The following is a 27,261-nucleotide window of genomic DNA, read 5'->3' as shown; positions in this document are numbered from 1 at the left end:
ATACAGCCGCTGGCGTGCGTCCTGCTGGAGAGTCCATTGCGGATCGTCGTCCTCTGGCCATGCAGCATCCTGCCTCGCTGTTCTCCAAACTGATGTGAACAATACTGCATGGCACAATATGCCGATGTCTCTATGTGTACAGTGGTGGGTCCCTATCCACTGCGTTAACTCCTTTGTTGCTCCTGCATTTCCTTTTAACTCTGAAACTCGCTCTCTCATGGATCTTAATTCATGTTCTTTGAATGGTTGGTATACCTATGAGGCTGGTTGTCCTACTGCCCCTCCTACCCCCGGCACTGCTGGGGTTACCTCCCGCACCAGGAAGGCAGAAGCTGTGGCCAGCAACTCCATACCTCCCAGTTCCGGGTACAGGCTTGGTGTGTTATTTACATATGCAGGTGGGTCACCTGCTTCGATACCCTGGTCTTCCCGCCTCTGCACTGCCGTTGCAGGGGCGGGATCTCTTCCCACTTCTGGCAATCCTTGACCTTGTCTCTCTAGTTTCAATATTTTCTGTTCTACCATTTTCCTAGCCACTTCATTCACCTGTAAGGCTTCCTCCTCCCACATTTCAGAAGCTTCAAAATCTGGTTCGGGCGTTACTTTATCACTTGCCCGGTGCTCAAGTCGAGATGACAAGTTCTCGACAATTTCTGATCTTAAAGAGCCCCACCTTGGGAATGGGTGTGGGACGTGGGTCTCCCTTTGTCCACTTGCACCATAATGCTAATTGGGTGCATGACCTCGGTCCATAATTTTCGTACATTAACCCCGCGGCTGTATTCGGGGGTGAGCCAATTTTATCTGACTTTGGTTTAACCACTTTACCTCCCATTTTCCCTTGGTCCTTCCTGGAGTGTTCTTGGGCTGGGTCAGGTGTTTCGCCTGGAATGTTCTTGGGCTGGATCGGGTGTTTCCCATACCTTCCACTCCCTCAATCTCCCGATGGCACACCTTACCATTCCCTCAATCTCCCCTTTGGACCCTGGTCCTTCTGGAGTGCTCTTGGGCTGGGTCGGGTGTTTTACACCTTTCCACTCCCTTAATCTCCCTTTTGGACCCCTGTCTTCCCAGGTACCCCTTTCTCCCCTTGTTTGTTCGAGGCGAGGACAGACCGCAGAGAGCAGCGAGCCCGTGCTCCCAGTAGGAGAAAGGAGGCAGCTTTTCTTACCTTATCTTAATCTGGCCGGCTCTTTCCTCCTTTGTCTCACCAGGGAAGCTCGCCTCCTCCCCCGATATGGCTCGCCCCTGCTCGCTGCGCCAATTGTTGAGATCGTGTTCTATCCACACCGATCTTTAGGCAAAGAAGAGTTTATTACACATCAAACATATGTGCATATGGAGAGTGGCTAGAAACGTAGTGGTTCACATAGACCAACTCTGGCAACTCAGTTTTCGCTCTGTGTGTGTATGTGTGTGTATGTGTGTGTATATATGTGTATATATATATATATATTTTTTTTTACTCTGACCTTTGTGTGACTGCTTGTCAAGCAAGATTTATCTTGTGGTACACTCATTTAGGCCTAAGTCACATTTGCTCTACGGCGAGGATACGGTGGCCGTACGCCCTCTGAATTGACAGAAACTTGCGGCGGCCGCAGAGTTTCTGCGGTGGCCTCAGGGTGGCCCTAAGTCATTTGGCTATCTTTTACAGGCCGTAAGGTCGCCGTGGAATTGTAACGCGGAGTTATAACTTTTTTCATTTCTACGTTCGCCGTAGCAATTCGACAATCCAAAACAAAAAAACTGGTTAAAAAAAAAAATTAACCCACTGGTTACCATCCGTCTGGCCACACGTTCGCCTTAGGGCCCCCCTGCGGACCCCTTGCAGGCACCTTGAGGCTACCTTGCATCTGCCTTGAAAATTCTATGGCCGCCGCAGGGCCCCCTTGAGGTCACCGTGCGACATCAAATCAAAGACCGTACGGCAACCCCACGTTTTTGGTCTCCACAATTTCTAAGACTTAAGGCCTAAGTCACATTTGCTCTTCGGCGAGGATAGGGCAGCCATACGCCCTCTGAATTGACAGAAACGTGTGGCGGCCGCAGAGTTTCTGCGGTGGCCTCAGGGTGGCCCTACGCCGTTTGGCTATATTTTACAGGTCGTAAGGTCGCCGTGGAATTATAACGCGGAGTTATAAGTTTTTCATTTCTACGTTTGCGTAGCAATTCGAAAAGACGAAACAAAAAAACTGGTAAAAAAAAAGAACCCACTCGTTACCATCCGTCTGGCCGCACGTTCGCCTTAGGGCCCCCCTACGGTCGCCTTGCGGGCACCTTGCGTCTGCCTCAAATTATATGGCCGCCGCAGGAACGCCCTAAGGTCACCGTGCGACATCAAATCAATGACCGTACGGCACCCCCACGTTTTCGGTCTCCACAATTTATAAATATGCCGTGTGGCTACCCAAAAAATAAAAACATATGTCACTGCTACATTGTGTGACCTTGGAAATACTGCGGCCGCCGCATAATTGCTAGTGGCCGTAGATTTTGGAGACCCCACGGCCTCCGTGGCAAATGTGACCGGCCTAAATACGCTGTACGGCTCCCCGAAAAATAAAAACACATGTGACTGCTACATTGTGTGACCGTAGAAATAACTGTCGGATGCTCAGGGCAATGTGAGCCGGGGAGTTGTCATGGTGGAGCACCCAAGCGTTGTTCTCCCACAGATCCCCCCTCTTGGCCCGGACTGATCTCATGAAGTGCCGGAAGATCTCCTTGTACACGTATTGATTCACTGTTTGACCCTATGGTGGAAACTCGAAGTGGACAATGCCCTTGATGTCAAAAAACGCGATCATCACCTTGACCTTCGACTTCGACATCCTTCCTTTCTTTGGTCTTGGTGATGCCGGACTTTTCCACTGACAACTCTGCCATTTGGTTTCGGGATCGTATTCGTATATCCACGTTTCATCGCCAGTAATGACTCTCCCAAGCAGTTCTGGATCATCCTCGAGGTGCTTGATAATGTCTTGACAGACAGTGACTGCTGTTTCTGGTCCTCGGACAACAGCTTGGGGACCATCTTTGCGCACACCCTGCACATTTCGAGATTTTCAGTGATGATGCTCCAGACAGTGTCCTTGTTGATGGAAAGTTCCTCAGCAATCATCCGCACTGTGAGTCGACGATTTGCGTGCACCATCTGCTTGACACGCTCGATGTTGTCCACCGTTCTGCTCGTCGAAGGTCTTCCAGGCCGTGGATCGTCTTCAAGCTCTCCCGTCCCTCTTTGAACCTCTTCTGCTATTCAAATGCACGTGTCCGTGACATCGTGTCTTCCCCGCAGACTTGCTGCAGCATTGCGAAGGATTTGAAAGGTGTTTTGCCAAGCTTGCTCACGACTCATCGTGTGACGACTCAGACTAGTCAACCTGTAAAACATGACCTGTAAAAACTCACACAATGAGCACAGTCAACCATCACTGATCATATACATTGCTGGAATGTTGCGAAAGACTGTGACGCAACCCGTTCATTCAAGTTGTGTAAGTGGAGCACACAGCAGGCTCAGTCTCATGACTTTTTAGACAGACCTCGTGTGTGTATGTATGTATATATATATATATATATATATATATATATATATATATATATATATATATATATATATATATATATTTTATATTTTATATTTTATATTTTATATTTTATATTTTATATTTTATATTTTATATTTTATATTTTATATATATATATATATATATATATATATATATATATATATATATATATATATATATATATATATATATAGAAAGTGTGTGTGTGTGTGTGTGTGTGTGTGTATGTATATATATATATATATATATATATATATATATATATATATATATGTATATGTAATGTGCTGTTGCAAAGCATATGCTATATGGGATAATACTTTATTGATCATGTGGAATTATATATCAAATTAAAACTGGTAAACCAGTAATCCCGGGCTTCAAGGCGTGCCTCCATTTTAACAAATTTCAACACCATCACCCTGTCACATGATATGGGTTTTCCGAGTTAGAAAGTTAGTTCAAGTCTGCAATGGGGCCCAGCTACGGGGTCCCTCAAGTTATATCAATGAAGGATTGAAAAGCCCATAGCAATACATGATAGAGAAAGAAACTTCACATTGGACAAATCGAGGCTGGACAAATTTTCAAGTCCCCAAAAAAGTCCAATAACTCCACATTTGCATATTAATGTAAATGGCGAACTTGTAGAACGTGAAAATATCTTTCAGAATTTGTGGTCACTTTTTGTCTATCTTCTTTGGTTTTCATTTTACGACATGTCAAAAATGGGTGATTTTAAACTTTGGGGGGCTCTGGGGCCTCACTGGGGTAAAATACAGACATAGCGTAAACATATTTGGAGTCCCCTCTTCAAGGCCTATCAGAATCTGTCATTAAATTTTTTCAACTCTCATTTGCATATTTGGCATATTTAATGAGGCGAATCGGCATCATTTTAATCATATAAATTATGCAACGATTTCGACGAAATTAACAACTTAACATTCCAATAGAACCTCGCAAAAGTTTGAGGCTATCGTGTTATCCCTTCTGGAGAAGAAGATGTTTTTAGGTTTTGGATAAAATCCAATATGGCCGCCATACCACGTGACCTACGTCATCAAATGTTTCATAGTATAAACTTCAGGTGGTGAGTAATAATCCTGTAATGTTTCGTTGAATTTCATCCGACAGTTTTCCCTCCAGATCCGCCACAAAATCGGTCAGTAGAACATAAAAATGCCGTTAATAATAATAATACTAACGAATTCAATAGGGCTTCAGCCATGCTTGAAGCCCTAATTATTCATTTTTTTGGGGTAATTTGACTTTCACATTTGATCATTGTGTGAAGCTATTCGTTTCTGATCCAAAGTTAGTGTCATTGTCGACGGGGTGTGTGTTTTCTTCCAGGAACTTAATGGGCGGGCACAGGGTGAGGTGTCAATCCGGGAGGCACTAAGAGAGCTTGAGATCTGGGGGGCATCCATCTTCTTCTCAATGTGTGATCATCAAGATTCACAAGGCCAGCAGCTCTCTCTGATCAGGGATTGGCAGAACCTACTTGGTCAGCTTGGGGACCAGCAGAGCCTTCTGCAAAGTTTGCAAGACTCACCATACTTCAGGTTGTTTGGCTCCATGGGTTTTGTTTGTTTGTAACGTCATCAACAATGCTTTTTTACAAATTTGCGTAATTTTGTTTGCATCTGCACCTGAGACTGTTTAACTAGCTTGGAAATGTTTAACAATCATCTGTTTTTTGCAGTGGGTTTGCAGACAAGTCATCTCTATGGGAGAAAAGACTAGCTGAGCTTGATATCTGCCTTCACAGTTTGAATGAGGTTCAGCGGCGCTGGCTCTACCTTGAGCCAATTTTCTGCCGCGGTGCACTGTCACGGGAACAGGGTCGCTTTCATCGTGTAGACAATGGATTTCGGTACTGAGGCTACCACAGTAAATAATGTAATAAGAGTTCTTGGTGGACATAGGATAATAACTAAATGAATAGGTAAAGTGAGAGTGTGATGAGCATCTAACCTGATTCTAGAAGCACTTGAGTTTGGGCCTGACTTGATATCATTGGCTAAGTCACAGAATGCAGTTTTCAAAGCATGATAGCTTGTCTCTTCTAGAGCGTGCTCCACAAGTTTTGTTCCTCCTAATCCATGAGCAACATCATTGATCTGACCTGCGTGAATACTTGGTGAGGTTTGTGTGTAAAGTAAAGTAAATAAAATCGGTGAAAGAATAAGGGATTGAAGACCTAACTATAAAAGCCCTATGCAACGCCTCTTGTCCCATTTACCCACTAGACATGTGTAAAGGGCTAACTAAACGAATACTAATGAATAACTGTCTCGGGATTGCTATACGTTGGGTGCTATTGCATCTGGGTGCCGGCTTCGCGGAGCCGCAGCAATATCAAAATAAGTTAAGAACGAATGTTTTACTGTGGAGTGGTAAAGTGACTTTTCGGCCACCCTGTACAAAATGTGTTACTAAAAATACTGGCTCACACTGTGCAATCATCCCCAGTGTTTTCTATCATTCTGTTTCTTTTACCTATCCATAAGCCCTGTCTGTTCCCTATATTACCTTGTCTTTTACGTGGCCCTCTTTATTTAACCTAACCCTAACAGCTAATTACCCAACACTTTCCCTGAGAAGAGTGCCTGATGTTGGCTTAATGGTTAGGGTGGTGGGCTTTGGATCCTTGGGTCCTGAGTTCAAATCCTGCTTAGCTGTTGAATTAATACCAAGTGGGGTTAACTCGGCTTGTCATCCTTCTGAGGTCAGCAAAATGAGTGCCAGCATGCTGGTATACTGTGTCGGAGTGGCGACCCATCCAGGATTGTGCCCAATAGCCAAGGAGACTGCATAAGCAGACCCAACGCTCTGCACAGAGTATGGTCCCAATCTCCTGCCCCTCCTCCTCCTCTCTGAGGAGGAAGACGTTTGTTTGTGTTTTTACAACTTTTTCTTTTGTATGCAGCACAAGGCTGCGAGTCACATCATTGACTGAGGGTGCAGTTGTGCCGCTTATGCAACACCCCTGTAGGTTAGGGCAGGAATTTGTAATTTGATCACGGTGCTGGTGATAACTCGCCTCCTCTTCACAAAGGACATCCTGGGATCTTTGATGTCCACCAGCTCATGCTGGCAGATGGGGCTCCCAGTTTTGCGTCCATCTGAGGGTTGGCACACATATTGATGTCCTGACATGCCTGTGAGACACCAGGATGACAATTTGTATCTGGGCTGCGATTTGAACCCAGGTTAGATGGCTCAGAGGTGATTGTGCATAATCTCTCAGCCATCCGCCACCAATGTTTTACAGAGGTGCACAGTAAACACGTACTTTGAATCCTGCTTCCTCTTCCTCCCATCTGTAAGGACGAGATCTTCCCTGGTTGTCATGAAATAATATTTTTTGGGAAATTTTAAGTCTCATTTTGTTCTCAATATAATGTGATTGAATGTATCACATAATGTCATATAAGATACACAGTTGGTTTGGAAGTTGATGTGCAATGTCATTTTGCCTCTAAAGAAGTTGTTCCTAACATATCACACGTGCAAACTTCTCTAGAAAAATCTGAGTTATTTTTCACATGACATTTGTTTTAAGTTGTTTTTGCGATAACTGCTGAACTACACTCTGCTATTTCAGTCTTTCATTTTCAGGGTTTTGCAAAATGTGTGCTTTTAAATCCCTTTTGGGTAATACGACACCCTTTGCCTCTTTGCCAGATCTATTCTCAGAGATGTTGAACGAGATCCACGTTTACTGATGCTGCTGTCTCGTGGTGGAGTGAGAGACACACTGCAATCATTGCTGGATCAGCTGCAACTTTGCCAGAAGGCATTAAATGAGTACTTGGAGGTAAATTGAGATGGCAAGACGTGCTTTCTGATTCAGCAGGCCAATTCGGCTGCGGTCACTTTTAACCTCATTAACAAAGAAATCATAACATGGTGTAAAATCTTAAAAGGGGGAGGCAGAGGAAGAGATCAGCATCCAGTTGGAAAATATTAATTACTCTTTGATATCTCCATCAAGGATTGGTGATGGGATGGAATGGCATTTGATCAGATGGGAAGGCCACAAAAAAATAAAATAATAATAATAATCTGGTAATGATGGTGATAACAGCAGCAACAACCCTGTGACAGTTGGGCTTGAAGCAACCCCACCGGAATGCTGTGGCATCATTCCGTCCAGCTTGTATTTTGCCAAAAGACTGCTTTCGACTCGGTCAAATGGAATAAAAGTTGGTCAAAATTTTAGGAACTGGAAGCAGAATTGTATTAAATTGTTAATTGTGCCAAGAAAGTTTGGTGACTGTTCACGAAACTATGGCAGACATCGGCGGTAGCCAGTTACAAACTGTCATCTTGGTGTCTCTCAGACATGAGAACAAGAAGTTCATGGATTTTATGTTGTATTTTTAGATATTGGTATTTGTTTCAGCAGCACCTATTATTTCTCATGCTATGTGTGTTGTCTGATTTTTGTTTTGATTCAGGAAAAGCGAATGGCCTTTGCTCGCTTTTACTTCCTTGGAGATGAAGACCTATTAGAAATTTTGGGACAATCTACAAAGCCTGCAGTCATCCAAGCCCACCTGAAAAAACTCTTTGCAGGTCAGAGAAATTGCTTCGTTGTTACTGTACATCAAAAGACGTGATCACAAAATATGAAGTCGTCTTAACCATTATAAAGTGAACAGCCTCTCTGCCAGTTGTTAGTACACTCAAAAATTCTAGAGTGCAAACAACCAATGTCTTAAAATGTGAGCAGACTCAGTGTCGTGGTTAAAGCATCCACTCTGAATCTGGGTGGTGGATGGTTCGAACCCGGGCGGGACATAATATGAGGTCCGTCGAAAAAGTAACGGGACTGAGCCTGCTGTGTGCTCCACTTACACAACTTGAATGAATGGGTTGCGTCACAGTCTTTCGCAACATTCCAGCAATATATATGATTAGTGATGGTTGACTGTGCTCATTGTGTGCTTTACACATCTTGTATGAGTCGTCGCGCTATGAGTCGTGATCAGAGAGCCAATCTGAAGTTTCTTACCTAGCTTGGCAAAACACCTTCCGAATCCTTGGCAATGCTGCAGCAAGTCTACGGAAAAGAAACTGTCATGTACACGTGCATTTGAATGGCACAAGAGGTTCAAAGAGGGACGGGAGGAGGTTGAAGACGATCCACGGTCTGGAAGACCTTCAACGAACATAACGGCGGACAACATCGAGCGTGTGAAGCAAATAGTGCGCGCACATCGTCAACTCGCGGTGCGGATGATTGCTGAGGAACTTTCCATCAACAAGGACACTGTTTGGAGCATCATCACTGAAAATCTCAAAATGCACAAGGTGTGCGCAAGGATGGTCCCCAGGCTGTTGTCCGTGGACCAAAAACAGCAAAGCGTCACTGTCTGTCAAGACATTATCGAGCGCCTTGAGGACGATCCAGACCTACTTGGGAGAGTCATTACTGGTGATGAATCGTGGATATTCGAATACGATCCAGACACCAAACAGCAGAGTTGTCGGTGGAAAAGTCCGGCATCACCAACACCAAAGAAAGCAAGGATGTTGAAGGTCAAGGTGATGCGCATCGTGTTTTTTGATATCAAGGGCATCGTCCACTTCGAGTTTCTACCACAGGGTCAAACAGTGAATCAATAAGTGTCCAAGGAGATCCTCCGGCACCTCATGAGATCAGTCCGGGACAAGAGGAGGGATCTGTGGGAGAACAACGCCTGGGTGCTCCATCATGACAACGCCCCTGCTCACAGTGCTCTGAGCATCCGACAGTTTCTGGCGGAGAGGAACGTGCCAATTTTGTTGCAACCCCTGTATTCGCCAGACTTGGCCCCTTGTGATTTTTTTTCCTAATCCCCAAGCTCAAGGGGTGATCAAGGGGACCCGATTTCCTGATCTGGAGGTCATCAAAAGGGCCGTGATGATGGAACTCCGGAGGATTCCAGAAGAAGCCTTCTGTGCGTGCATCGAAGCGTGGAAGAAGAGGATGGACAAGTGTGTGAGACTGGAGGGAAACTATTTTGAAGGGGACAAGCTGTGATTTCAATATATTTTTTTGGAATAAAATTTCTGTGGTCAGTCCCGTTACTTTTTAGACGGACCTCGTATACACTTTAAAATGGTACATGGCGCTTCCTTGCTTGACGCTCAGCATTTAAAGGGATAGAGAACGAACAAACAACTATATGTTGGCAACCATTGCATGGGCTTGATGTGCCTAATGGCCTCCTCCTGTGTTGAAGTTCCTTGTAAGAGGACGTGTATGTATAAAGAACAATTCTAGTTTGTGTGTGCACTCTGTGAATTAGAATTTGTTGTTGTACAGATGAGTTACCGTACTTTATTTTTGTGTCCTTACAATTTAGTGCACCATTTAGAATTGTACTTTTTATCACAGGATATAGTTTGTGTTAATAACCTTGAATAAAGTAATAATAGGAATGTTATTTTTAAGTCTGAGACTTAAAAACAAGTAATCATGTTCGGATGTTTTTAGTTGGCAACACTTGAGGAAACTGGTTCCTGTAGAAACTACTTTCCACATTTTTACAAAAATCTCAGGAGGAAATCCTGTAAATGGCCTTCTATTTTTTATGTATCGATAAGGTTGAACTGGAGGTTTGGGGCGTTGCTGTGTGTGTGTGTGTGTGTGTGTGTGTGTGTGTGTGTGTGTGTGTGTGTGTGTGTGTGTGTGTGTGTGTGTGTGTGTGTGTGTGTGTGTGGTGTGTCTGCATGCATACGCGTACACATTTAAGTTAATGTTTATTTTTATTTTGTACAGTTTTGTCATTCATAGTATATGCATGTGAGGGTGTTCATGTATAACCTGATCAATGAAAGGTGTTGTGTCATTATTAATTATATTAATGTGTTAAATTTTTTTCCTTTAAAAAAGAATTCCCAACTTACCAAGCAATTTCTATTGGAAACAAATATGTACTTTGTTGAACCCATCATTTCCCAGTAGGAAGTGATGTACTGGCAATGTGCTTTTAATATATGGAGACAACATTAGAGTAATTGCTTAGCATAGCATGAGAGGAGGTTCAAACTGGTGCTGGCACCAGGGGCTGGGGAGGGAAAGGGAAAAGGGGGCATTGGGAGGTTGAAAATAATCTGCCATATTTACATAACTTGCATAAAAAAAAGTGGGCCCTAAATCCCTGCAGAAATATTATTGCCAATGACAATGTATATTGGCCATGACTTATGCATTTAATCCAAAAGTTTTTGTGAAGCAAACAATCGTTTTTTAAAAATCAGCTGCAGGGTAAAAACTCCAGTGTAATTAATTACTCATTATTTTAATGTGCTTTAAGTCAGAGTTTATTTCAGTGATGTGTCCTCAAAAGGCTTGTGAAACAATACTGAAACCATCCATCTTAACCATTCCTTAATGAGATTTTCCTACTTCAGTTTCTTGTGGCCAAAGCAGTTCTATGTTCTTTATTGGGTCCTTCCTTTGTTTATGGTGGAGCGTATCAGTCAGGACTCATTTGTAAAATTTCTAATCCTGTATTGGTATATATATATAGGTTTACCACATTATGAAAAGTAATGGATCTCATCCTTCAAGTTATAATAATTTGTGTCTTCCAATTTGATCGACCCTCACTCTAACCTTGGGATTTAATGTCGGTTACAAATCTGTGTCGTGTTGGGATGTGTTGGCTTCGTAACTATTCTTCATACAATTGAGCCAAAGCAAATGAGACCTCCATCAACACAGCACTGATAAGCTAGTGTAGGGTCAGTCAGCTGGGAAAAATATAGTTCTTTGTACAGATGATAATAAATGGAAGGAATACTTTGTTTGGTCGAAACTGTGATAATGGAACAGGAAGATCTATCAGTGTGGTATTGAATTGTGAAGTTTGACTTCCAATTCGTATTTTGAATGATCACATTGTTTGGGCTCACATTGTGTAACGGTGTTATTAATTTATGACCTGTGCACACTGCAGAGGAGTGTGGTGGGGATGGGGACAGAGGTTCATAAACCCCACCATTTTCCATACTTAAAATACCCGTTCTCTCCAGGAATGAAATGTAGTGCCAATACCCCCTCCCATTGGCAGCGGTCCATGGTTAAACCACTTGCACAATGCCACGTGTACAGGTGATAATTGTAAGACGTCGAGCTACCCTAATGGGGGGGGGAGGAAGAGGGTTTTATTTTATGCCCAAACCTGATGCTAGTAAAATTTGGTGAAGTATGACTTAGCTGTGTTGACTGTAAAATACCTACAATTGGTGTATTTAATCTTCCCCTTATACTGTAGGATAGGGAGAGGTTTATACCTGTTATCGGGTTTGTTTTTGCAATTCTTTCCCCCAATATATATATATATATATATATATATATATATATACATATATATATATATATATATATATATATATATATATATATATATATATATATACATATATATATATATATATATATATATATATATATATATATATATATATATTTATTGTTACGGTTGAGGAAATTCGCAAACCACCATTCAGGTCCCGTAGGTGAGATATCTCTGTAAGTACATGTGTAGTTAGCCCCAAACCCATTGTTTAGAGGGAATAAATGTGATTCATTCGGGCTGCGACCCTTTGAGATAGTCATTTTTTCTGTTCTATCTTTATTTTGAACCAACCACGTCTCAACCGCCATCACACAACAACCACCAACCGCAACGCCGCTTCACAACAACAACAATGCCAACAGCCACGACCTTTACCTTCACAACTCGCTCCCGCAAACATCGCATCACCGCCATTCCAAACGTCGCCATGGCCATAAACCACCACAATAAACCCTCCACCACCTTCACCTCTCCTCCTTCTACCGCCATTCCCGCACCACTTGTGAACGCCGAGCGTCAGGCTGTCCTGGCCTCGTACGGGACGCGCGCCGAACCACGAGTGCAAAGTGCGGCCTTTCCGAGGAGAATTCGGATCAGGAAAGCTACACGCCCACTTCTGATCCATCCAATCAGCAAGCGCGGGGCGGTTTGGCCCCGCCTCCAGGCGCGTCGAAGTAGAATCGGGATATGCAAATTCTCGGATCAGGGGAGACTCACGCCCCTTTTCCTCCGTCCAATGGGCGAGCGTGGCTCCACCCCCGAGCTCGTTCTGATCCAGAAATTTGCATATGGGTTCTCCTGCTGGCCTATAAAGCGCCAGGCGCATGGCGAATTGGGCAGTCAGTTTCGGAAGAGTCAGTCTGGAGAGGTCGGAGAGCCGAGTGGAACTCGCAGTCTGTCGGGGTTCGGAGTCTGTCGGGGAGCTGCAGAGAGAGGAAGCCTGGAGCGCGGTCGAGTCGGTTTGAGCGGAGAGTCGGCCTTGGAGGAGCGGGGAGTGAGTCGGGAGGCGAGGGCATACAGATGGTTTGCTGCAGTCGGCTGAGGAGAATTGGGGAGGAGACCAAATAGCTCGGGTCCGAGGCAAGGAAGACGGCGGTCAGCGACGAGCTCGCAGTGGAATTGCTCGTCGCGGGACCCAAGCAAGCCAGCTATCCTCTTTCCCCAGAGCATCAACAATTCCCCCCCTTTTTCCCCCCCACGCTGAGATAGTGCGAAAAGGGGGGCCCCGTTCCCACCCCACTCCAAGCAGTGCCAACGAAACCCGCGAAGGAGCGCGGAGTCGGGGCACTGCCATGCCGCCACATTTGCGGCTCATCACAAAGACACGGGTAGGGTCCACCCGGTCTCGCGGCCCACAGGCCCCGTCTGCCCCCTTGTCTTTGAGGGTGGCCCTTTTCTTTTGCTTTTGAGTAAATGTGTTGTTGGCGCCGTCTGTAAAGTAAAACTGTCTAAGTGTTGCCATGTGCTCGCGTCGTCGGTAGTAGATCTGCATTGTTGTGTTTCTTTTGTAGCATTTGATACATGTGCATAATTGTTGTAATTGTATATGTGTGCTCTCCGTATGCTGCGGAATAAATGTGCATTATGTTGAACTGTTTTTCCCGTTTCGCTTCGTCTTTTCTTTAATTTAATCTCCATCTTGCTTCACGTAAACGGTTGGTAGTGGGCTTAATATGCCCGATAATTAATCGGAACCGTCGAGGCCGACGATAACCCTGCTCGGTTATCCCGATAGTACGGAACGGGTCGCTTAAGTGGCCCGTGTCCGGAGTCGACCTGCGGCGAGGTGCGATCGCCCGATCTACCCTCCGTGTGGGTACTTAGGTAGGTCGAATTTGGCGAACAACCCTATCCCACGCGGGGGCCGATTGGCACGATCGTGGTGAGGCCGAAAGGCCCACCCGTGACTAGCTCCCGGCGTTAGTCCGAGAGGGTCACGACAGAATTGTCCGTCCGGTGGGCGACATGCCGCGATTCGAGTTACGTGGCCGTTCGCATGCCGGCGGGCGCGAATTCGCAACAATATATATATATATATATATATATATATATATATATATATATATATATATATAAATTTATTTTATTGGTGACCCAGAGTTTCTTACACCCTGAGGAGTACTAAACCACCATTTAGAAATTTCTCCCTTTTTTTCTGCTAATGTCCGAGCTGAATCTTGGATCTGGCGGGGAATTTCAGAATGAAATTTTGCATCAATAATGCAAAAAAAAGTATGCGTGGCTGACTTTATTTTTGACCTTGACCTAATTTTAAGGTCATGACCTAATTATATCATTTAAACATTTTCACAATGACTAAAGTTTGTGCGATTGGAATGAAAGTGCTCTCTCTGGATAGCCTAGACTCCTCGAGGAAGGCGTATTTACGCTTAATTTTCATCATCTTCTCCAGGTTCAAGGGTGAGGTTAAATGGCAGTTTGGAAAAAAAACAATACTTTGTAAAAAAAAAAAAATTATGATTGCTCACTCAACTTTGCTAATTTGGAATCTCAAAGACCGCTTGGTCTTCCAAGATATTCTCGCAGCATAATAGTGAACCTTCACTGAAGTTGTGCACCTGATATCTGATTCATGTCCTTGACCTACTTCTTTCATATTGACCTAATTAACAAAAAATACCTTCTTCATCGTAACTTGAATAATTGTCCTTTGATTTTTACGATGTTGAGTTTTATGTATAGATTGTACATGGGGACGCATTTTCTTCATCGACACTCTAATCCAAAAAGTTTAAGGTTAAGGTCAATGTCATGTTGCGGTCTGAACAAAATATAGCTGTGATCATGGGTGCTGGGGAGGCTTACCCTTGGCGATCGCTTTGTGATCACAAATGTCTCGTTTAAAATTTCTACCCCCGATAATCCAGCCAAGCCCACCTCCTTCAAATTCCCTGCTTTCCTCTCTGAAAGTCCCTGTAATGTCCATCTTGTATTCCCCATGTTCCCCACCCCATCCCTCTCCCTTCCACAGATCTCCTAATGTCTCTGTTCCCCACTGTTTTGTCCTTCCCACTCCCACCCCTCTTGTCTCATGCTCCCCTTGCTGTGCGTTGTGTGTTAGCTCTCATACAAGCCTCGACAAGGTATACAAAAAATAAATAAATAATTATCTTATAATTTGGTGCTTCTTGATAATGATTTTGTATTTCGTTTTTGTTTTGCCATTTTAGCTTTCATCATCAACCTCGTGAAAATAATTGTCCACTTGCTGAGTCTTCTTTATCGTTTGTTCTCTCTTCGCAGAACGAACCTTTCAAAATCACAGTAAATATTTATTTCTGTGATTACAATTGCATGTGTCTCAAAGGAAACGCAGCTCGCGCTGTATTATTGAACAAAAAATGTACTCTTCTGTGATTGTAACATTTTTGAATTTTGACCACAATGCATTTTTCATGCAGCAATGTAATGAGAAGAACCAGATGATGCAACATTAAATGGCAATACACCCCAGTTGTACTTCAGCTGTGTATGGCACCTTGACAGCAAATAGGAAGGTTCTTGTAGAAATGAAATAAATAATAGCCCTATGAAGTATCCATGTGCATATCATGCCTTGATGACATTTGGGTAACGCTGAGGTCTTCCATGAACCTTTATTAAAATATGATACATTCCTCATTTTGGCAATAAATAATTCACATTGAAGTAGTTTTGGTGGTGAGTCATGTGTGAGTACCTGAACATTCTCCCCCCTCCCCCTCCTCAGCTTTATTCACCAACAATATAATTTGCATTGTCCATGCACTTCTTGGGCTGACAGGATGGCCAAAAGTTATGCACACTCACCTCTAAGCTGTCAAGCCTGGGTTCAAATCCCAACCAACTTATAAACTGTCATCCTGGTGTTTCGCAGGCAGTGTGATTCAGTAATGTGTGTGCCGTCCCTCAGATAGATGTTAAACTGGGCATCCCATAGGCTGGCATTAGTTATTGGATGCTAAAGATCCCACAGTGTCCTTCGTGAAGAGTTGGCGAGCTATCACTGGCACCATGAACAAGTTACAAATTCCTGCTCTAACTACTGCTGGGAAGGCAAGGCAAACCACTAAGCATAACCCTTGCCAATAAACTTTTTCGGCATCACTGATGCTTTGTGACAAAGCATGATACATCAGAATTGGAATGTGCTTCTTATTCCCAAGAATCCAACCGATATTTTTTTCCTACTTTTATAGAAAGTCAGTATTTATGCATATGTGCTTTGCAGGAATCCACAGCGTGGAGTTCGATCCCAGTTGCCAGTATATTGTATTGGTGAAATCTCTTCAGGGGGAGAAAGTGCCACTGCAGAACAAGGTGCCTGTCACAGACCAGGTGGAGGTGAGATTCATTACATCCACACATTTCAACTTGTTTGGATGAAATTCCAACACACTTTTGACAGAAAACACACCCATGGCAGGGAACACAATACATTATAGAGTTGATGCCCCTTAACAAGTACAACTAAATATTTATATTCAGGTCCTTCTGTTTAAAAAAGACACACAGGGTTGGTGGGAGTGGGAGTTGGGGGATCGGCGTCGTCGTCGTCGTCCCGTTTGCATGTGCTAACCGTGCTTCACCTAATGGCTGCTTTCCAGGCAGCATGATCGATCCCTTACTGGCCCTCTTGTTAGGCCTTTAACTCAAAGGTTGTCTCAGCACCACAGCTCCATCAACCACAAGCCTGATGCATATATGGTCTGCATAAGAAAGCTATGGAGGGGTGGGGGGTTCTTGTCAAAAAGGGAATATATATGTGTGTATATATCTATACATATATGTAAATATATATATATATATATATATATATATATATATATATATATATATATATATATATATATGTATACAGTAGACATTGCGTAAGTAGACTTTGTATATACAGTAGACAATTGGTTTACACTGCCAGTGATAGGCTATTTATAACTGCGCTGCGTTCAGCTCAGTCAGCGTGCCGTCCCACATGCATCTGAAGAGGTAGACAGGCTGCACAATGCAGTCTCTGGCGAAGGACGAAAGGATCGATCGAGCTTAGTGTTGAAGTCCGATCATGGTTTTATATTGGCTTGTTTTGTACATCACCACACTCACTTTCACATCGGTATTGAGTGGTAGTCATCACGATGACTGTGTGTCATGTAATTTGTTGATGGTATATGAGTTTTCATTCCATATGAAAACTCATTCTACATTCATTCCAATGAATGAATTCTTACAGCCATTCATTCCACATTTGTCAATGGTCATATACCATCACCGATGGTATATGAGTTGTCTTACAGTTGTTCATTATCTTTACTTTTGATAAAGTGATTCATGAATTCCATCTTTGCTTGATCACTTTCCCACTCACCAATGAACCCCCACCTATGCCCCAAGGATTGTGTTTCCCGTTTGGGACAATCGCCGGCTTAGAGATTGTTGCGCCCTCTCACACGTATGTGTCCAGGCCACGCGCGACTTCATCCTTCACCCCACAGTCATCATGAATGTTCGCACACACGTAAGTCGTCACATGTCTAAGTCGTCACGTTTTTCTCGGTCCCGATGGTGACGACTTACGCCTAGTCTATATATTTTTATATATATATATATATATATATATATATATATATATATATATGTATATATATATATATATATATATATATATATATATGTGTATACAGTCAACCCCCGCTTTATCGCGGTTCACCTATCGCGCCCCCGGTTCGTCGCGGGTTTTCCCTTGGAACGTAACTAATTTTTTTCTGCGGATTCCCCTGGTACATCACGGTAATAATATATAAAATATAAATTATTTAAGCAATAAATTATAACACGTGGTGCTCGACCAGTCACACAACGCACGAGACAAAGTTTCGCTTGTGAACTTCGAATATTTTCTACGTTTTTTTTCTCCAAGCCCCACGATGCCGCCCAAACGCCCTACACCTTCTAAGGCTTCTGGCAAGGAACCGAAACACCAGAGGAAAGTCCTGACCCTCCAGGAGAAGGTTAAGGTGCTCGATATATGCTTCGGAAAGGAAAAAGGTTTGCCGCCGTTGGACGAGCACTGCTCGTACCCAGCACCTCAAAACCGACCAGACCAGACGAGTCGATCTCCGGCACCTCAAACCCAATCACTGCCAAACCGACCAGACCAGATGAGTCGATCTCCGGCACCTCAAACCCAATCACTGCCAAACCGACCAGACCAGACGAGTTGATCTCAGGCACCTCAAACCTGATCACTCCCAAACCGACCAGACCAGACGAGTCGATTTTTTTGGGGAGGCGTCCATTCATCGTGGATTTTCACTTCGCGCGGGGAGGTTTGGAACGTAACCCCCGTGAGAAACGGGGGATTACTGTATATGTATGTATATATATATATATATATGTATGTATATATATGTATATATGTATATGTATGTATATATGTATATGTATGTATATATGTATATGTATGTATATATGTATGTATATATGTATATGTATGTATATATGTATATATGTATATGTATGTATATATGTATATATGTATATGTATGTATATATATATGTATATATGTGTATATATGTATATATATGTATATATGTATGTATATATATATATATATATGTATATATATGTATATATATGTATATATATGTATATATGTATATATATGTATGTATATATATGTATATATATGTATGTATATATATATATATATATATATATATATATATATATATGTATATATATATATATATATATATATATATATATATATATATATATATATATATATATATATATATATATATATATATATATATATATACACATATAGTTACGGTTGTGGAAATTCACAGAACACCATTCAGGTTTCCCAGAGATCAGTTATGTCGATAAGTTTGTGTTCAGAATAGATTTCCCCACCGATGTCAAAAGGGATTTATTTGTGTAACCGGGCTGTGATATTTGAGGTAGTATTATTATTTTGCTGTCTTTATTTTGGAACAACCGCATCTCAACAACCACGCCGTTCCCACCACTGCCCCAACCATGACATCTCCTCACCATCTCCTCAACAACATCTCCACAAACGAACAACATCGCCTCACCTTCATCTCCATTGCGCCGCCATCTTTTTTTTGCCAGCAACGGCATTCCACGGACGAACGGCATCTCCGCCGACAGGCGCGGGGAGTCCCTCGTTGGGGCGGGAGCCGATGATTTCCACAATGTCTGCTCTCTCCGCGTTTGGCGACGAGATCGGATCAAAACACCAAAAGGGGCAGAGCCAGTGGGCGTTGAAAGGTTGAAGGTGGGAGATCAAACTCACCCCCCCCCCGGACCACATAAAAAGGTGTGCTGGAACGCCGAGCGGTCAGTCTGTCTGCAGTCTCTCGGGGTTTGGAGTCGAGCTGGAGTCTGGGTGGAGAGCGCCAAGGTTCGAGTCCAGTGAAGGGCAATCGGGGTCGTCGGAGCGCAGCGAAGCCTGGAGCGAAGCCAAGCCTGCAGTACCGTGCCGAACTGTGGGTCGGTGGTGACGGCTGAAGAGGGGTCGCCGGCTAGCGACAGAACGGTCCGAGGAACGGGCGGGTTCGTAAAAGAGCATCAACTCTTGAAAGAGCAAAAGCCCGTTCGTTCCTCTGAGGCATCGTCGGATAGGCCCGATCGACCAGGCCGCATGGCAAGGCCCGGACCAACCGAGTCGCCATTACACCAACCACCGTGTTGACGGAACATCGAGGGTCACCCACCGAGTCACCACGAGGGTGGCAGGTAACCAGCCCGGTCTCACGGAGCTTCTTCGGTCTCCACAGCTCCGCGAACATTAATGGACTACGGGCCCTGTTCTTACCCTTTCCTTTCCTGGGGTTTTCTTTGTATGAAAGTTGTGGCGCCGTGTCCGCTAAGTAGAATTGTGGTTAAGTGATTGTGTAGATAAAAAATAGATATGGCTGTAGGTCTTTGTTTGCTCGTGTCTTGTCCCTACCCCCATTCATTGCATACGTGCTTGTATATCTGCATTGCTTCATTGACTGCATACATGACAAATAAATGTCATTGTTGGAATGTTCACCTGCTTGTTGCGTCCCCTTCCTCCATTGAGCTGCTGAAATTACGTACGGAATATTAGCTGGCTTTTCATAGCCGATAAGATAATCGGGTCCAACGGGGCCTCGCGATAATACACCGCTCGGCAAATCACAATCTGAGCGAGCTGCTTAAGCGGCTCGTTTCCAAGCAGGTCCCGTTGAGGTACAATCTCTCGGTAGTCTGCCCGCGCGAATAATTAGGTCAATCGATCATTTGGCGATCGGACCCTGTAGCGCGGGTAGGGTATTGACAAGGTTGTGGTGTGCTTTAAAAACACACCCGTAGCTGGATTTCGGTGTTGATCCAGAAAGCTACGACTGGATTGCCCGTCCGGTGGGCGCGTGCGGCCGCGATTAGTTAAAAGCGGTCGCCCGCACGCTGAACGGGTGGAAACCACAACAATATGTATATATGTGTATATATGTACATATGTATATATATATATATATATATATATATATATATATATATGTATATGTATATATATATATATATATATATATTGTTACGGACATGGGTACCAAGTGTATTATGAGGGGGTTTAATCCCCGTTTGCCCTCGGAAGAGCCGGACCTGGGGCCACCGCTCACAATTAACTTTGTGGTACGGTGGGTTGCTTTAGAACCATGAACGCGAATCAGTTAACCACAAGTTCTAGTGTCCACCGTCTAATTTTGCCGTTTAACGTGGTTTCCTGAACGGGGAGCGTGCTCTCAGCAAAGCACCAATCTTATCTTGATTAGATCTTAATTAAGGCCCTGAGTGTTTAACCGCTGGTGCCTGCCGACTATTGCAGCTAAATTTGTTTGGTAATTTCCTGCTAGTCTATCTCGGTTTGGACAATGCTGGATCAATGGAAGGAAAGGACAAGCACAGACAGGTTGGAACGTCAACAAAGCAATTTATTAATAAGGAAAAAATTAATAAAATGAACTTTTTATTTCCGTGTGGCAAAAAATAAGGAAATTCGAATTGATCAAAATAATCGCAAGCAAATAAAGAATTATTCAGGCACTGAGAGAAAAAGAGACAAAGAGCAGATGCTTATCACTATGCCTTACTCAACAATTAAACACGAGACAAGGGTACCCAGCAGATCATTCAGGGGGGAAGAGAAATCCAGTCTCGCTCACCAAATACAAGTCGTACGTCAAATAAAACGTCCTGACGTGTGAGTGTGCCTTGTCCGTTACCAGCACCCAGCCTTGCCGTGCACCCACTCGCAAACAGGCTTGAACGCCAGTCGATGTCACCCCTAAGAATCACGTATGCCAAGAGCAGATCTCGAGCAGAACCAGCATTAACGGTCCGAGCGTCACCCACTGTCAGGAGCCACCAGGAGCCACAACCGATGGGCAGCTGTTACGAGCTGTGAGAAGCTGAGACACTGCGAGAAACTGGGACACTGCAAGGCCGTCACCAACTGTCGCCAGCTCACCAATCGTCTGACTGGAACCGACGAAACAACCGTCTGACTGGAACCGACGAGCAACCGTCTGACTGGAACCAACGAGCAACCGTCTGACTAGAACTGACGAAACGACCGTCTGACTGGAACTGACGAAACAACCGTCTGACTGGAACCGACGAGCAACCGTCTGACTGGAACCGACGAGCAACCGTCTGACTGGAACCGACGAGCAACCGTCTGACTCGAACCGGCGAAGCAGCCGTCTGACTGGAACCGACGAAGCGACCTTCTGACCAACTGACGACAGCCGTTGCCCAGCTGTCGCCAACTGACTCTCAAAGCTGTCAGGTCCGCAACCAGCTATCGCCAACTGATTGACTAAAAAAACTGACCTTTGGTCCTCTTTATAGGCGGCCCGTCTGGCGGAGCCTCAAGCAGACTCCAGCCAAATCCACCCCGCCCATTTGCACATCGTTGCACGTGACAACCCGTCCGTCTCGATCATTCCTGGCCTATGATGCCATGTTTGTGGTGCTGGACGAACGGCAGAAAGCAGCCATTTGCCAGAATTACCGAGTGAAAATGTGAAGTGCTCATAAAACATCAACATCAACCATCCACAGAGCTCCCAAACATCGATGGAAAGAGGTGGGTGTCGAACCTCTGTTGAGCTTACGGCTATCTCACGTGCATGAATGTGTCTGTCGTAAAGAGAAAAAAGGAGCTTTCCATAAGAGATGGCATCTATTCTTTACCATTCTCAACACATCAAAGTTAGAATCCCACCAGACATGGGGATGGGTCTATCCTCGACATGCATTTAGGGAAATAACTGTCTGAGGACCTAGATGTTTGTATGCATTCATTGGATCGGATTCTGAAATCCGTAACAATATATTTTTTTGTTTTTTTCAGCAATTTTCTTCATGTGTTGTTTTTCCATAATCTTTGTACCTAATATATAGAATGTCTAAAGTAAATGTCAGGTGAGCACCATCATGTTTCAGATTTCCCAACCACGACCTCCAAACAACAATGGGGTCAAAAGTGGGTTTAGGAATGTGCTTGGGATTATGTTGGTTGAGGAGCCGTGGCTCACTCGTACTTGTGCTGCTACTGTCGCTCATCGTAATCACCTTTTCAATCAGTATCACTGTGTTGACTCAAGTGAGGCATCACTTGTTTCGCCTTGCAAGCAACCATTGTAAATGCTTATTTGAGAATGCTAAGTGACAGCAGGTAGAATCTATTTGTGATTCTATCTCGAGTCAATGGTTCCAGAGATGTTTTGAGACTTGCTAACAGTCCTCTTCTCAACTGTAATCGATTCCTGCCCTCTTCCCTCTCCCTGAAGTCAACCTCTTCACTGAGTGTTGTGCTGCAAACTCTACACTTGAAGACAATGGACACCCATTGCCTGCTTGTCCTTCCTGTGTTGACAACATTTTTTTCACTATTATTATCACACACAGGAAAGTTGATGAGGTTAATCAAGGGCTTGACGTCTCTGAAGCTACTGGACAAGATTGAATCCCTGCAAATTGCTGAAAAGATGTGCTCACCAAAACTGGCTTCTGTTCTCTCAAAATTGTATTGCTTGTGTCTGTCAAAGTCTGTGATTCCACATCGCTAGAAACAGACTTCTGTATACCCTGTCTTTAGAGGCTCCAGTGAGAAATTAGATCTTTCCAACTATTGCCTGATTATCCCTCTTCCCATTATGAGCAAAGTGTTTGAATCCCTGATCAAACTGCAACTCATGAGTGAATCACTGAACATCTGAATAGGGCTTTGGATGATTGTGGTGAAGCCAGGGTTGTTGCTCTCGACATTTCAAAGGCTTTTGACAAAGTTTGGAACAAGGGGCTCATCCACAAGTGAAAATTATGTGGCATCTCTGGAAAATTGCTTGATACAATTTCTGAAATCTTTGCAAACATCCAAATCACTGTGGTACATGAGGGACATTCTTCCCATGCCTATAATATTAATGAGCATTGGTGTTCCTCAGGACTCTGTGTTGGGTCCTATATTTTTCTTATATACCAATGATCTGCCTGATTGTATTCTTTCACGCTTAGTCTTTTTTTTTTGATGCATAGTTGAGGCTCATGGAAGAGCTTGTACACTGAACAGATCAGGATGTAACAGACAAGAACAGGACGTAAAACACGCATGCATGGGGTGGACAAAATGGATACAGAAGGAAACTCCAAGGAGGGGAAATTCGAAGGAGGAGGGATTTGGGTCGGGTTAACGAGGGTAGAAAAGATAATGGTTTTGGATTGGGAAAGATGTGAGATGATTGTGAATGGCTGTCTTCAAAGAGCTGGAGGGAAGAATGAGACTTAAGAGGATGTGGAAGTTGATTCCACAGGTGGGATAAAAGAGGAACAAATGAGTGGAGGTGAGCAGTGATCCTGGATTTAGGTAATTTCACCAGAAGGGGTTGATAGTGGACCATGTGAGCCCTGCAGAAACCTGGAGAGGGGGTGGGGGAATGGTCAGGGGGTGACGATAAAGCATGGAAAGAGTCAAGGAGACCAGTGACCTGTTTACGATGGCGAAGTGATAAGCCCATAGACTCAGCTTCATCGCAGGAGATTCCAATAATCTTAAAGGCTTGGGTTTCCACAGTGTCGAGCTGAGCAGGATGTGAGACAAGGGGGTCAGCCCAGAGGGGAGAACAGTTCTCCATCATGCGGCAGATGAATGCCTTGAAGGTGGATAGGGGTTCAGGTGTGCCAAGGAAGGACTTTGTATGATAGAGGATGCCTCGTTGGCAGCTGGCTTTGGAGGCCAACATTGAAATGTGATTTGCCCAAGAAAGATCATGGCTGATAGTGAGACCCAGGAGTTTGAATGACTGAACTTCTACAAGAGGATTGTTAAGAAAGTCAATAGGAGGGTTTGCCAGACGGTCATTTTTAGAGAAGGATGGTGAGAGTGTGAGATTTGTCAGGATTGAAAGACAAATTCCAAGTGTTTGACCAGCTTGTGATTTTATTATTACAGGTCTGAAGAGAGGGAAGTGGCTGAAGCTTACCTGTCTGAAGGATGAGGGTTGTCATGGTAGATGGTGGCGTCACCGGCGAATAGCTAAAGAGGATTTTCCAGAGTCAGAGAGATAGATCATTGATGAAGATTAGGAATAGGACTGGGCCCAGAACCCTGCCTTGGGGCACTCCAGCCTTGACAGGGAGAGGAGGTGGAAGAATTCCGTTGAGAGCCACACATTGGCTAAGAGAGTGGAGGAAGTCAGTAAGCCATGTGTGGAGTTTGCTTTGGATGCCACAGGCAGAGAGTTTGGAGATTGAGAATTAGGCAGGATATCAGACTGTATCAAAGGCCCGAGATATATCGAGAGAGACATGGCCCTTATCTTATGTCTGATATTGCGGGCCTCTATCCATTGTTGGGTGAGCATGTCCAAGGTAGATTGACCTGGTGTGAAACCAAATTTGTGATCTGAGATGAGGTTGTTGGAGAAAAGTAAGGATTTCATATCAAATGCGATGATGGATTCCATGACTTTGTTGATGATTGAAAGTAAGCTGATTGGTCTGTAGTTAGGGTGATTTGTTTTTGCACCTTGTTATGTCATGTAGTAATGTTGGCTGATTTCCAAGCAGATGGAAGATGACCAAGTGCAAATGACAGGGTGAAAAGAGCAGAGAGAGGATGTGACGCAGATGGTTAAACACTATACTTCATACCCGAAGCATGTCTCCTCCATCATGTGTTTCTGCCAGTACCACTCTCAATCAGGACCGAGCGAGTGTGATTGACTGGGTAAATTAATGGCTCATTACTTTTAACCAAAAGAAGACACTTGTTGCCTGTGTCCAGCTCAATAACACCCTGTTTTCCAACCCCGTTGGATTCTTCACCTTTGCAGGAACTCCCTGGTATCCATCTGCTTGGATTGGAGAACAATTCAAAAAAGTCCATCTCTGGTATAGCTAAAAGAGCCTCTCAGCACCTTGGCTGCTTATTTTGTGCTCGGCATTTCCTTCCTCCAGCTGCTGTGCTCCATCATTGCAAGGCCACCATACAACCCGTCATGGAGTATTGTTTCCATATTTGGGCTGGTGCTCGAGGCTGTCACGTTTGTCTTCTTGACAGAATCCTTGGACGTGCTGCCAATCTGGAAGGACAGGAGCTGGCATCATCCTTGGAACGTCTCTCAGTCTGCTGTTCTGTTGCTTCTTTGAACCTTTTCTCTAGATATTTTCATGGAATGTGCTCTGAGGGTCTCTCACAGGTTGTTCCACCTGAGCATACTTTTAGTTGCTCCACATGTTTGGCAGTTTCTTCCCATCCATACACTATATCTTTCCCATGGAGTAAGATTATGGGGTACTCTTCTAGTTTCTTTCCCCACACTACATCACTTTGGAACTTTTTGCCTGCATCCTGTTTCCCCTTCAATTCTAATCTACCTCAGTTCAAGAGGAATGTAAATAGATTTCTTCTTTCTCTTTAATAATTGTATTTTCCTTTGTGTATCCCTCCACTTTTGGCCTTGTGGCAGATTAAATTGCAAAAGAAAAGACATTACAAATTATCAAATGGGTTCTTCATGACACATCAGAGTAACTCCTATGGTTTTGTTAAAATGCCCAATGCAGTATGAGCAAAGCATCATGGGAGGAGTTATTACCCCGTGCATGTGAAGCTGAAAGTGGGGTTAAGCCATTGGTGCATGTCCATCCGTCTGTCTCTGTTTGTGTGTCTAGCTCTCTGTCTGTCTGTCTGTCTTATCAGTGTATGATCGAGGAACAACTTCTTTAAATCAAATTTACATTTTGAACACGAATAGGAAGAGAAGTTTGTCGTTTTACCGTACCTTGACTTTGAATAATTTGTCCTGATCGCACATCCACAGAGGAGTGAGATAATATTTTTACTCTTGTCTGCCTACCTGGCAGTGAAACAAAATTGAAAATCATTACAAACAGGAAACTTACTGTTTTTAAGGATGTTATAAAGGACACAAACAGCAGGCCCAAGGAACTAATGCAACGTGTTAGATAGGGTGATGTAATAGACAGTGAGTAAGACGGCAGTAAAACCCGGAATTAATTTATTTATGTGTCAATTTAAACCTTTATTTAAATTGAATTATCTACTTGAACGCTGTAGAACACAAATTGCCTACATAATACCTCCAATAACCTCCAGTTTTGCAATACTTTGACAAGTTCTATAGGATGGTGTATGTAATAGGAGCTGTCAAGCGCAGTCTCTGCGAAGTGGGCGTGATATGTGAGAGGGTGCAGTGTAGTGGTGAAGAAGAAGCCACTGATATGGCTGTGTATTACACTGATTGACACTGCGTTCTAAGGTGATAAATAAAGCCTCCACCTCCTAAACTGTGTCTCAACGCCATCTTGTATTACAATGCATAAGGGTGGTGCATAAAACTGCTTCGGTCATGCTAAATTTCTGGATTTTTTAAAAACAATCTTTAAAATCATTATTTTATTAAAATTGAAGTACGGTATATACTTGAGCACTGCATGGGATATCGTGTTCTGACATCGTGATATCGTGTGCACGGGATATCGTGTTCTGACATCGTGATATCGTGTGCACGGGATATCGTTTGTCTCAATGTCATCTTATTCCAGTGTATAAGGGTGGTGTATAAAACTGCTTCGGTTGCACAATTTTTTTTTAACGATCTTTAAAATCATTATTTTATTAAAAAATGAACTATATACTTGAGCACTGCATGGGATATCATGTTCCATGAACTCTGTAGTTGTCAATTTGAGTAAATAAACCCTTTTTGAAACATGTGCTCATGGATGTCTCTTTATCCTC

The 27,261-nt window shown here is 43.6% G+C and overlaps 1 protein-coding gene across 8 annotated transcripts in view; it reads left to right on the top strand.

Moving 5' to 3' along the window:
• DYNC2H1 (dynein cytoplasmic 2 heavy chain 1) overlaps positions 1 to 27,261 on the top strand; it is a 326,677-nt gene that overhangs the window by 78,260 nt on the left and 221,156 nt on the right. For all 8 annotated transcript variants that reach the window (XR_015058641.1, XM_085883078.1, XM_085883083.1 and 5 more), the window contains exons 27-31: positions 4,932 to 5,143; positions 5,284 to 5,454; positions 7,269 to 7,401; positions 8,045 to 8,162; positions 16,170 to 16,282. Coding sequence is in view for 7 of the 8 variants with exons in the window: in XM_085883078.1 (XP_085739204.1) it covers positions 4,932 to 5,143; positions 5,284 to 5,454; positions 7,269 to 7,401; positions 8,045 to 8,162; positions 16,170 to 16,282 (747 nt within the window). In the remaining variant the exon portion in view is untranslated. The remainder of the gene's footprint in view (positions 1 to 4,931; positions 5,144 to 5,283; positions 5,455 to 7,268; positions 7,402 to 8,044; positions 8,163 to 16,169; positions 16,283 to 27,261) is intronic.

Source organism: Eptatretus burgeri, chromosome 5, assembly GCF_056783735.1.
Source record: "Eptatretus burgeri isolate ZD-2024b chromosome 5, Ebu_testis_v1, whole genome shotgun sequence".
Lineage (NCBI taxonomy): Eukaryota > Metazoa > Chordata > Myxini > Myxiniformes > Myxinidae > Eptatretus > Eptatretus burgeri.
The sequence above is the reverse complement of the archived record's forward strand: the minus strand, read 5'-3'. Positions and strand labels throughout refer to the sequence as shown.